This window comes from Lagopus leucura, unplaced genomic scaffold (genome assembly GCF_019238085.1).
Source record: "Lagopus leucura isolate 7727_CA_CO unplaced genomic scaffold, USGS_WTPT01 Super-Scaffold_100022, whole genome shotgun sequence".
Classification (NCBI taxonomy): domain Eukaryota; kingdom Metazoa; phylum Chordata; class Aves; order Galliformes; family Phasianidae; genus Lagopus; species Lagopus leucura.
Genome location: NW_024962275.1, coordinates 8080482 through 8093466, shown reverse-complemented (window position 1 = coordinate 8093466; position 12985 = coordinate 8080482). Strand labels below are relative to the sequence as shown.

At 46.2% G+C, this 12985-nt stretch overlaps 1 protein-coding gene across 1 annotated transcript in view; it reads left to right on the top strand.

Annotated features, from left to right (window-relative positions):
• Window positions 1-12985, top strand: part of CACNA1B (calcium voltage-gated channel subunit alpha1 B) — a 251358-nt gene that overhangs the window by 154814 nt on the left and 83559 nt on the right. Inside the window, exons 13-17 of the mRNA XM_042879063.1 lie at window positions 687-799; window positions 3369-3481; window positions 5952-6083; window positions 6535-6607; window positions 10645-10762. Coding sequence (XP_042734997.1) covers window positions 687-799; window positions 3369-3481; window positions 5952-6083; window positions 6535-6607; window positions 10645-10762 — 549 coding nt within the window. The remainder of the gene's footprint in view (window positions 1-686; window positions 800-3368; window positions 3482-5951; window positions 6084-6534; window positions 6608-10644; window positions 10763-12985) is intronic.

Here is a 12985-nt window from a genome sequence, read left to right as displayed (position 1 = left end):
GCTTCAAGTCCTAAAAACCTGACGTGGAAATAGAAAAATCCAACTACGTTCTTTCTGCCCTTTGTTTCATCAGATCTGATACATTTTCCCACCAAAATCATGGCAGCCTTTTGCCTGTGATATGCGAGGCAGGAGGAAACTGAACTTGCTCTTGCAGAGCTGTGGTTGTGCAGGCGTAATAGGAATCAAAGCTAACAGCAGACCCAACACCTCTGAGCCTGAGCTCACAGAGGCAGCAGCTCTGTTGGGTAGGGAGGTATTTTTATCATGAGAGAACGTTATAAAAGCTCACACCCCACTCCCAAAATATGCACGGACGTCCCCAGCATGCATTTGCAAAACGTTGTCTGTGCAATTAAATCAGACCTTTGGGAATTTTAGATCCAGAACTTTCCCTTTGAAATTCCTTTGCAGAGAGATTTGGAGTATTATTTAATGCTCATATACATATACAATACACGTGCAACACTGACCTCCCAGCTCCTCAAGTCTGAGTGCAGCTCATGTGCATATAGACATAACCAAGTGAAACTCTCCTCAGGGTCGTGTTTGCTTTTGCTTTTGCAAAGGGATTTTCTTCCAGCAGGAGCAAGTCTGCACTGTGAAAAACGACTGCTGTTCCCTGCATGAAGAGATCTGCCCACTGAGGTCTCATGGACTAATGTCATCTCTTCTCTGGTTCCTAGATTTCGCCGAGTTTGTTTTTCTGGGTCTGTTCCTTACTGAGATGTCTTTGAAGATGTATGGACTGGGACCAAGAAATTACTTTCATTCCTCATTCAACTGCTTTGACTTTGGGGTGAGTAGGCTTCAGCTGCGTGGTCCCCCTGGTTGAATAGGGCTGGGCATTTCAGGGTGAGTATGGGAAGTGGTGCCAACAGGGTGTCTTTGCCAGGGAGTGGTTGTCATATAAATTAGCTGCAGGGAAACACATTAAGGCTCCCCTGGTTATCATTCCTCTTGAAGAAATGTGACAGTCGAGGGTTTCATTTCCTCAGTGAGTTACAGGCTGTTCACAGCATCAGTAAGTGCTCTGATTAATGGGAGAGTCTCTCTCCCATTCAAATGAAGTGATTGAAAGATTAAAAAAAAAACAAAACAACCACACGTCTTACTGCTCATCTCCCTATCATCCTTTCCATGGCCGTTACCTCAAGATACGTAGGCAGGGCTTTTCAGACACGAGTGCCCTGAAGCCTGAACACATAATACAGGAAAGCTGCAACTCAGATCCATTTAGGGCTGAAGCACAGACTCTACAGTAGAGCTACCACAGTCCCTTTTTGGCAGCATCGTTGTGAATGCCCAGAGCTGAACAGCCCTTGAGATCAAACCCAGGAGCCATCTGTGTCCAAGAGGCTGAGGTTGGTTTGGCTGCACCCAGTCCCTCTATGTGGGACTTTCTCCCCAGGTGTTTACAGCAGCTGACAGTGGATCAGGGCCATGAAATGTGCTGTGCAGACCTTTCTGTCTGTATGGCCCAGTAGTGCACACCCAAACATGGAACGAAACCAGTGCATAAATAACCTGGTTAGTGTAAGATAGGTGGTGTGGATTCTTGCATCCAGAATGCTCTGTGTTTCAAGATAAACTTGTTCCTGCCGCTCAAGCTCAGGTGATACAGGAACTTGACATCAATATGAGATAAATCCACCAGGCCTCTCTGCTTTCTGCCATGCTACAGTGAGTGCAGCACTGGCATTGAGCTCTGCAGAGGGTTTCCCAGGAGGTAAAGCTGTTGATATGTTCCTAATTCTCCATCCTTTAGAGAACCCGCTGGGATCCTACTTCTGTCTGCGTTTTTCTCCTCACCCACCTTCCACCCCCCAGAACTAATTTGGCTCCTGCACCCACACTGGGACATCTGAAAGCAGTTTAGTCTGACAAACCATCCTGATAGAACAGTTCAAAAGCAAAGAGAGAAACAACAAAACAGATCAACATCAGTCTTGGGAGAAACGGTCCAGCGGGGTCTCAGATGCAGCTGCCCCCAAGAGGCCCTGCTGAGATGCCAGGGAAGTTAATGATCAGTGTAATGCATGGAGTGCCTGAGGAAAGGCTTTTGCTGATTCACGAGGGATTCCCAAGAGGAATAGGCAGTGGGAGAGGAATCTTAATTCCTTCCTTTTGTAATGGGAGCCACCGGCTGAGCAACTGCTGTTTGTTCCCCTTTTCCCACTGTGTTTCCTTGAAGCTCAGGGTACCGTGTTTCTTGCAGAGCAGCTGCAGGTCCTGCTGTGGTTTTCAAAAAACAGACAGGCTCCTGCTTGTTGAAATGGTTTGCAAGCTGCTGAGTGCCACGGCGCTGCGCAGGTCCCCAGCACTGTTCTGCTGCTGCCGTGCACAAAGGCCTGAGCTGCTCCCAGGGGCTGCTCATAGCATGTTTATGGCGTGCTTCATGCTGTGGGACCACGGTCTGTGTGAGCTCTGAAATGCCAGCTTAATGCAGCTAATGATAGCTATCAGCAGAGAAATGCCCATCCTCTCTAATTAACCATGCAGTAACCCGTGTTGATATAATTGCCCTTTCCCGATTGTGCTTAGCCCATTATTATTTTGTCCTTTTTGTAATACGGGATTTCAGGGAAAAAAAAAAAACACCAAAACAACAGTGTTTATCCCTTCAGGTTAATGCTCTGTGAACCTTAAGACAAATGGGCAAAAATTAGAAACAAAACCAACCCCCTTGACTGAGGACAATTTATTTTGCATAACCTGAGGCAGATGATGGATGTGCACATGAGAGACTCTTTAGGACTCTAAAAGAGTCTAGAGAGACTAGACTAGTCTAGTCTCTAGACTAGAGCTAGAGACTCTCTTTGTAGCCATTATCTTAATCACTCTCCCGAAGACTCAGTGGCCAGGAGAGTCTGGGCATTCAGTGAGGAGCTAACACTTGGCTGTTCTGCAGCTCTGGGATGCAGCCATGGTGCCTTTCTAATGGGATGAGGCGGATGGGGCGATGTCCCCACGCCTCTGAGGGCTGCCTGGACCATGCAGGGTAGGCAAATGAAATATCTGTACACTTATAGTTATGTAAATTATAAGTTATAGTAGTGACAAAGTCTTGTGTCCTCTAAAAAAGGCTATTTTGAAGTAATTGACTTGCTAGAGAAGGAAGAAGAGAGTTTCCACTCTATGCCAGTCTAGATATTGCTCCTTTTTGGATTGGACTGCAGAAAGGTAGAACCAAACCCCTCTTATATTGCTGCTGGCTAATTCACAATTTTGCAAAATTACACTGAAACCTTCGTTGGAAAACCATCATAGCCCAACTTTTGACTCTTCTTTAGCCCCCAGCCTCTCTGGCAGCGCCACAAGGATCTAAGCAGAAGTTTTCCTTTCTGTAAAATGAGCTCCTCTTCCAGGTCATTGTGGGAAGCATCTTTGAAGTCATCTGGGCTGCAGTGAAACCTGGTACCTCGTTTGGCATCAGCGTGCTGAGAGCTCTGCGGCTGCTGCGGATTTTCAAAGTCACCAAGTAAGTCCAGCTCCTGTTTCACTCACCTTAGGCACCGTGCAAAGTCACCCCGTGGGTAAGGGAAAGAAGAGAGCTGCAGGTGTAGAATTGTCCTTCCTTTGGTTGGTCAGTCTGAGCTTCTGGTAGGCTGTTCTTAGAAAGTTGCACCTTTGAGGACTTTTAACAGCTTTTTCCACATCTTTCTGTGCAGGTTTGTAGGTGTGGATGGGCTGGGCTTGGACTAAGATGATCTTAGTGGTCTTTTCCAATCTCAATAATTCTATGATCTACAGCTCCATCAGTGCCCCATCCAGCCTGACCTTGGCTGTCTGCAGGGATGGGGCACCAGCACCTCTCTGTGCAACCTGTGCAGTGCTTCATTGCCCTGAGTGTGAAACACTTCTTCCTTACACCCAGTCTAAATCTCCCCTCTTGTAGTTTGAAACCATTCTGCTTGGGGCAGCTGCATCCAGCTTTACTTCATTATTTGTTAAACTTGCTTAAAACAAGACTCTCAATAAGTGCCTGCTGCCCTTATCTGCTGCTGATAGTATTTAAGGATTTAGATCTACTGAGATGAGCTCTGGCTACTGCCAGATAATAAATCCTGATGCTCAAACCACAGTGCTGACATGAATATAAGTGCATTGCTGCTGTCTGTGCTCTGTCTGCTCTGGGGATGTCTGAGGTTTCTCTCTGGAGCCTGTAAATGTGGACGTTGACTGGAGTTGGGTTGCTCCAGCTTCTCTGTTGTCTTCGTGCTCTTGTGTTGTGTTAATATGTGCTGCCGTTAGCAACAGCTGCTGTGCAACTTGCAAACCCACCAGGAGCAATTTCTCTGTTTTAAAACAGTGCTGTGGGATGGGATGAAATATTTGGGTGCTCCTGCTGTTGTTTTTCCACCTACACCATTGCCTTCATTGACAGTAAAAGAGCAGGTTGAAGTAAGCAGGCATTTTCTGGCTATTCCCATGCATGGTTTTTGTTGCTGGAGAATTTGCCAGTTTATATCTGATGCTAATCATCACAAAGACTCAAAATCCCTGCATGACAGTGTGCCATTGGAGGCACTGTGGGAGTTGGGAACATGAAGTTCTGTAAATGTCCAGTAAAAGAAGTGGGATCTTGCCCTAAAAACGTCATTTAGTCTACCTCCACTCTGATCTTACTTATTGAAAGAGGCACATTTTGTGGCAAATTTTTAGCAATTAATTGTCAGCGGAGCTACAGAGATAGAATGTATCTGATTGTATGTTGTGCTTTTTTAAAAATTTGGACATTTTTGCAGGGTAAAATGATCTTTTTGCCTGTTGTGACTATTCAGGATTTGAGCTGCTATAGCAAAGAGCTGAAGCCTGAGGTTTAACTTGACAAAGCAGTCATGAAACAGGCTGAGCGATCTCCCACTCTCAGGGCAGCAAGTCAGATTTTCACCCCACTGATGCAGAAACTCCCTTGGCCTTATTAAGGAGATTTCTCCTGGTGGAAACATCCTGATCCCAAGCAGTTGCCTTTCCCTCCACCCCCCATTTCTCATATAGAATCATAGAATGGCTTGGGTTGGAAGGGACCTCAAGGATCGTCAAGTTCCAACCCTGCTGCCACAGGCCAAGGCTCCTTGCCTCTGGACTTAGCTGAAGATGACAGTCCACCTTGATTTGGAGAATTGCTATTAGGGCTTTTGATTCCTATGGCCCAAATCAGTGTGACTGCTGATGGCAGTGATGTGAAAGTTAAAAGCTAAATTGCGTCAGTCCCAACGGTGACACCAGGATGCACTAAGAGGAGCACAGCCCAAGAGGGACTAAAATTCACAAAGGAAGACAAGGAGAGGACAGCTCAACATGTTTTCCCCTTTGTCATGTCTGAAGTTAATGGGGACTGGCAGCTGCAGAAATGCAGCCCCTCGTTATGTCCTGGTGCTCTGTAATCATTCAGGGTTTGGTGTTGAGCTATTCTGGGATGAGCTGGAGCTGCTTCGGTGGGGTTAACAGTGAGATGGTGCTGGAAGCAGATTTTGCCTGAAGGAATTGCACCAAGCAGGACAAAGCCCTTGTGACCAAGGGCTCCATCCTCCTCCTCCTCCAAGGAGAGATTTGGTTTTGTCTTTCAAAAGTGAAGATATTCCACAATTCCACAATTCCACAACATATCCCCTGAAACCTGCAGTCATTGTGTTATGAGCATAACTTCTCTTGGAATGGGTGCATGATCCCAGAGCTGTGTGGGGCGCTTCGGTCCTCCCAGCTGCAGCAGGGGAGAGGAAGAAGAGGAAAACAAAAGGAGTTTGGGAAAAATTCCTGCCTCAAAAATCCTCATTCTTGAACTCAATGTATTTCTCAATTACGTTGGCAGGGGGAGATTAAAGATGCCAACAGCCCTTGCTGTCCATTTTTTAGAGTTATTTTTAATTAAAGAGTGGATCTAATTAATTTCTAAACTGAAGGCTCTTCTACCGCTAATGGTTTCTGTGCTCTGATCTCCTACACAGATACTGGAACTCCCTGAGGAACCTTGTGGTCTCCTTGCTGAACTCCATGAAGTCCATCATCAGTTTGCTCTTTCTGCTGTTCCTCTTCATTGTGGTGTTTGCTCTGCTGGGGATGCAGCTCTTTGGAGGGCAGTAAGTCTAATTAATCACTGTGCTTCCAATCACTTGGAAATCACAAAAGGAGAGGGGCAGCAGGGCAGGAACGTCTGACTGCAATGGTACATGCACCAACCTTTCTGCTGAGAAGAGGCAGACAATTTCAATTTTGACTTTACACCTATGGACTAAGGCTTCTTGGAATGGCTTGTTCTGCAAAATGGTTTTATCTTTCCATTGTCCATTTGAATTTAGGATATAATTAATTCTGAAGAGCCAGTTTTTCTCCAGATCCAAATTTAGTTTCTGTTCATGACTCTGTAGCCATCTTCTCAATGACGTCACGTTCTCCACTGCAGTCCTTGGGATGTTACGTCCAGATGAAACCAATGCTGGTCTCTGACTCAGGTTACAGCATATTACAGGACTGCAGGAGATTTGCTTGTTCCCTTATTGCTATTGTTTTTATTTCTGATTCTTCCTCTAGGTTCAATTTTAGAGACGAAACACCAACCACGAATTTCGATACTTTTCCAGCTGCCATCCTCACAGTGTTCCAGGTAAAGCCATCCCTTGTCTTGGGTCAGAAAATAAATTCTTGGGCATCTCCTCCTGTTTCTGGTGAGCAGAGAGGTCTCCAATGAATTTAGGAAAGGTGAATTCTTTCCTTCTTCGGTGTTTTGGCCACATTGACCAATCAGTGCATCGTTAAAGATCAATGCTACCGAATTAAGGAAGTATTGGGAGAATAATGGAGTATTAAGGAGAGTATTTTTTGTTAGGTAAAGAAATATCTTGATAAAGTAGATGTTTTTATGCTCAAAGATGTTGTATCCATGCTCTCCTCTTCTCAGGGCCCCTGCCCACAGCTGCACACTGCAGTGGTAGCATTTCATGTGGTCCACTGCATAAACCGTTTGGCCAAAAATCACAGCCCGTGAGGGTTGACCTGCCCCACTTCTTCCTGCAGTGGCTGTAATTTAATGAGGAGAACTGCCTGAGCTAGCTCCAGGCAGTTAGGAAGTAATGTAGCATTTTGCACTGTAATAGCTCAAGATAAGATAATGCTGGATAAGAATTACAGTCGATGGGGGAGCACATAAAGAGGCATCAGCCTTGGGCAAGTTTGTGTGATGGCAGGGGAAAGTAGCAGCTCTGGGAGATGCAATGTGCAGGTTTAAGAGGCTCATTTTGCAGCTGTTCTCTGCATGTCATTTTTAAACATTTATTTCAGGTAGTGAAGGAGAGAGGTGGAGATGCACAGTCCTGCTCAGTGTGCAGGTAGCAGGTCCGTGGAGGGCCTCCTTCTTCGCTAGGTGTAGCTCAAGTTAAGACTTGACCCTTATCCAAGCTTCCCTAGAGCTCAGCAAGACTTGGATTATGTTATTTCACATCCTAAAAATGAGGAGAGAAGACAGAGAGAAAAAAAAAAAGGGTTGAGTGGATGACAAGTTTTGGATTAAGGGAGAAAAAGCTTAAAGAAAATGCGTCCCATGACCTCTATGTAAGCAGCTTCATATGGGCATTGCTGTTCTCCAGATGTAGAACAGGTTCTGCAGTACTTACCTGGCAGGATATTGCAAATCATGGTAGATTAATATTTGCATAGTGTTTTAATGCTCATCAAAGGAAGGGCTTACAGAAATGGAAAGGTATTGCCACAGAGTTGGAACGGAGCCCCCGTCAGGCTCCGGATATGAGCATCTGGAGATTTCATTGCTATTTTGGTTTGGGACTACAGTTATCTCTTGAAAATACTTTGCTGAAATATTTCCTTTCTGTTCCCAAAATGAATGTCCCTGTAGCGTAGTGGATGTTCGATGAAGGAAAACAGTGCTGATTTTATGGCATCTGTATAGAGCATCAGAGCTGTGAATTAAAAGCAGCAAAACCACTGGCTCCAAATTAACTCACTGACAATTAACCTCACAGAGGCATTTCAATAACCTCTTGCTCCCAGCCAATCCCACTCCTGTCTTGAGTGGCAGATATGATGTCAGCATTTCTTCAGCAGAGGTTTTGGATCCTCCTTGACCAGCCAGAAGGTTCGTTTGGATGCTGCTCCAATCAGCAGAGTGGCATTATCCAGTGAATGTATGCAATGCAGAGAGCAAATACAATACAAGCTAGATACACCCTGCCCATCCCTCACCCCTTTGCAGAGGCTTTAAGATGGAGGTGGATGACCTCCCTCAGAGCCAGCCCTTTCAGAGCTCAGATTGAACATGGAGTTACAGAACCACTGAGGTTGGAAGGTCGGTCACAGCCTCTGTCACGGGATCCCAGTTTGTGTTGTGTCTCTCTGGCTGAGCTCAGCATTGGATTCTACTGAGTCCCACTGCCCTTCAGTTCCCACAGAAAAGTATCACACGTTTTTACTCTCTTCCTAGCTCTCAAGAACAGTCTTTGTGAGCTGAATGCCAATCAGTGTATATACAAATATATATATATATATATTCATATATATAGGCGTGACAAATAGCAACATGCCTCTATTGCAGCAGTCATTGAGCTGCAAGTGTTTACAACACCCATAAACACAGAGACTCTACAAAGAAGAAATACCTCTATTAACCATATGTATTCTGCTCCTGGAGGGCTGCTGCTTAAATAACTGCACGTGCTGTGAAGGAGTGGAGCCCCAGGGGCTGCTGGAGGTGAGGAGCCAAAGCAGCAGGGTGCAGCCAGACCTCAGCATCCGTAAAAACAGACTTTATAGACTAGAAAGGCCTTTATTAACTCCACGTGCTCTGCTCCTTGAGGGCTGCTACCTAATTGCTTGAGTAATTCCTGCAGCTGGGGAGCAATGGTGCAAATGGGGGAAGGACAGCAGGTCAAAGAGTGCATCTCACCAGAGCCTCTGAGAGCATCCCCAGCTCTGCACGCAGCCTGCTGAATTTAGACCATTTATCTCTCTGCAGCAGTTTCATGAAACTTCTTTCCTTCATTATCTCGTTTCCTTTTCAAAACATTCTGGCTGGATTTTTGAAGCCCAAGTCCTGCGGGTTTCTGTGCATCCTGCAGTCTGTGGTATCTGGAAGCTTTGGTCTCATGCAGGTCACACAAATGCTCTCACCAACCTCCTTCCCATGAGTGTACGAACAGCAATCGCTGTGTGTTCATTTCCAGACAGAAGGAGCAGTTGTGAATTCATGGGAATGATGTGAACACAAGTTTGTGAACGCTGCTCAGTGTAATTGAATGCCAGAGTTTGAAGCCCAGTGGTGTGGTTCACATTCCCTGCTGCGAGCCCAGGGCAACTCTAGTGGTACAGATTGCTTGCAATGAATTATCTGCGACCAAATACTGCATTTGGGAAACAAGTTTGTATGTGCACTGCACAGCCTTGTGTCTCTTCTTGCCTTAATGCTGTCATCAGCACCAGCCCTGCAGCAAGACGTTTTCTCTCTTTCAGCAGATAGTCTGGAATTTGTAATTATTTGGAGCATACTGTATGCACATGGGATTGATTGCTTCTTCACACTGTGCTTCAGGGTGTTTTTCTGTTTCTGGTTGTTTTTTTGTTGTTGTTATTGTTGCTTTTTTTTTTGCTTTTTCTTGTACTAAGCACATAGACAGCTTCCTCCTTAGGTATCTGAGCTCTTAATTGCAGTGGGCATTTCTCATTGTAATGAATCTCAATGTAATCTGTAGGATTGGCCATGGTGGGCAGGTGAAAATCTAATCTGCTGCTCTGTGTTGGTGAGGAATGGCAGGTGGTTCAGGATAGTGCAAAGTTAGCATCTAGAGTGACAAGGCTTATTTAAGGCTTAGGTTCTTCCACTTATTAAAATGAGTTTTGTATTATTCATGTTTGCTAATCAGCTTTGGGTCAGCATCCCATCCTGCAGCCAGCGCAGCTCTTCAGGGCTCTGCTCATACAAGGATGCAGGAGGAGCAGAGACTCCTTCAAACTGTCCCTTGCTATCCTCACTCATATTTGGATATTGCTTCTGCTTAGGTTTTCTGGAGCCTGGTTGACTGAGGATCCTTTGGCCTTAGGAAAAAGAGCCATTGTGGTGCAAACCTTGCAGTGGCTGTGCTAGAGGGTTTTCCATTTGGAGAAATGATCAGCTGCAGCAAGGTTGTTTGCAGCCCTGAGGGTCTGGGGAACAGTGGGCTTTCAGTAGTGGGATGGAGTTTGTTTAGCTGTGTTTCTCCTGTTATGTGGCTGACCCAGTGCTTATAGACTGTTGGGTCGTGACTGAGCAAACTCTGAGTTGAAATGAGAGGAGATGAAGCACTCAGGGCACTGGGCTTGGATGTCAGAGTTTTCTTTGGAGACATGAGCTGCACGTGGAATTGTTAAAACCTGACATCTCTGCGTGACTTAAAAATGGAGATGGGTTGGAAGACGTGTTGGGATGTGACTTCTACATGGGAGCCCATGCCAGAGGTGGAAAGCATACGCATAACCAAGAGGCAGCAGAAGAGAAAGCTGTGTGTGAGCTGTGACCATCCAGGGCTGCAAGGCTGGTGTCCACTCCACAGCCTGAGACCGGTCCAGGATTGTGTCCAATCACCCAGCTCCCCCACTTTGTACCTTCTTTGTCTTCCCTGTGTGTCATTTTCTTCTCTCTTGCATTTCTCTGTGCAGATCCTGACTGGGGAGGACTGGAACGCAGTGATGTACCATGGCATAGAGTCACAGGGCGGTGTCCACTCGGGGATGTTCTCCTCCATTTACTTCATCGTCCTGACGTTGTTTGGTAACTGTATCCTTGCATACTACCTTGTCTTAGTGCCTACTGTAGGGTGCCAGAAATATCTAACATGGTTTAATTCCTACCCACCCCAACCTTGCACTTTTTAAAACCAGATTTTTGCTGTGGCTTTGCTCCTTGCAGCACCTGAGCTAAGAGCAGTAGGCAAGCTGTCCTTGTTGGTGTCACACTTCTGGTGGCTATGTGAGCAGGATCTTTGTTCGTTTTAATTTTCATGGATTTAGATTAAGCACGTCCTATTTTGAGTCCATTTATGTTGTAGGAAAAATATTTGAACTCAAGTCAAAGCAGAACATCTGTACTTTGATTGTCTTTGTGGATAGTTTACACTAAACCAAGCAGAGAAAGAGTTGAAATGGCTTTAGCACGTAAATTGGGCATCAGTCTCTTGGTGCCATGACAGCTTCACCAGCTGTGCTACTTCAAATGCTTGAAAATGTCTTCACACAATACTTAAATCATGAGTCTAACCCTTGTATTTTGGGCTCTGGGTGTATTTGGTCCTGTTCCAAGTTAAGAAATACATCCATGAAGATGCTTTGTTTCGCTTTGTCATGAAAGCCTGCTCAGGGCAATGGGAACCTGAGAGCCTCCAGAAGTGCCCCAAGGTGTGTGCTGGAAGTAGCTGTCATACAGAGCAAAGACTTGGAGCAGGAGGCTGTGTTTTATGTGCAACCAAGCAAAGTGATCCTCAGACCTAATGGCTGGAGGGACGGGAGAGCCTGCAGAGCGCAGAATTAGTGATAGCACTCTCTCTTTTGTGATGAAGATGCTGCTGGGCTGATGTTGCACAGCATTGCTCACGTTGGCTGACTACATGTTCATTGGTACCAGCTGTTCACTGGCTGCAGCGATAAGCTGTGCAGTGTCAATCAGCATCCTTTAGAAACAGAAACTTGAAAATGGTTGCATATATGAGGCAGTGTGCCTGGCTTGTTTGTTCTGTAAATAGGGATAATAAGGCTGAGTGTTTCTGTTCTGCTTGAGCAGCAGATGATTAGATGAGGGGAAAGCAGTGGATGTTGTGTACCTTGGCTTCAGCAAGGCTTTTGATGTCGTCTCCCATAACTTCCTTGTAGGTAAGTTTAGAAAGTGTGAGATAGATGAGCAGACGGTGGGGTGGATTGAGGCTGTGCTGCCATTCAGCAGATCTGGACAGGGTGGAGAGTTGGGTGATGAGGTTCAGCAAGGCCAAAGTGTGGAGTCCTGCACCTGGGGAGGAATAATGGCACACATCTGTGCAGGTTGGAGGCTGCCCTGCTGGACAGGAGCTCTGCAGAGAGGGATGTGTGAGTCCTGGTGACCAGCAGGGTGACCACAAGCCAGCAGTGGGACATGGGACATCAGAGCCCATGGACTGTGAAGCAGGCTCAGCCCTTTGCATTGCATGAAATCTCTCCACTGGCATGAGGAGCTGTGGCAGGGAACAGCAGAGCAGGCAGCGTGCAAGCTGTGCGTGTCCCAGAGGGCTGTCTGTGGGGTTTGTCCCATTAATGTGCACTGCCAGAGCAATAGCAGCCAGGACACGTGAGCTGGTTCAGCAGCTACACTCAGGCACCCGCCTAAGCGTGCTCCTTCCAGAAACATGCTGCGTCTGAAAAGTGGGTCAATGGAGAGCTGGGATTGCTCTCAGTCCTCAGGGCTTGGCATTTGGAAATGAGATTAAGTCGTAATCAGGCTTGACAGCAAGGCTGAGGGGAAGAGAGAGAGACTTTTAACCTCAGAGCAGCTGAGATACAGCAGTGTTGAAGAGCAGGGTATTAATTCCTTTCTTGCCCCTTCACTTGAAAGGGAGGTCTTCTCCCTTGTACTTCAGTTTCAGTAACAGACAGCAGGGGTTGTTCGCATGGATGCAATGAAGACCTGCTCGCCCCTTGCAACTGCCATGGATTCAGCCTTTGCCTTTCCTTGCCATGGCCAAGACTTTGCCTGAGAGGATCAGTTGCTTTCATGAATTGGAAGAGCTCTCCTGCACCACACATGACTCTATTGGCGTTTAGACACAGCGAGAGGGGTCAGTGGAGGATAAGGGGTTAAATCCTTGTGTGTTTACCGTGGGAGTTGCAGCATTAAGCCCACAGATGCTCATGCTGGTATTTCAAGCAGGTTTTCAGGAAGGTCAGAGCTATCTCTGCTTCTCCGTAGTTACGGTGTGGATGCTGAGAGCAAGCAGCAGGCAGTCATTTATCTTGGGGTGAAAGCTGAACTGTATGA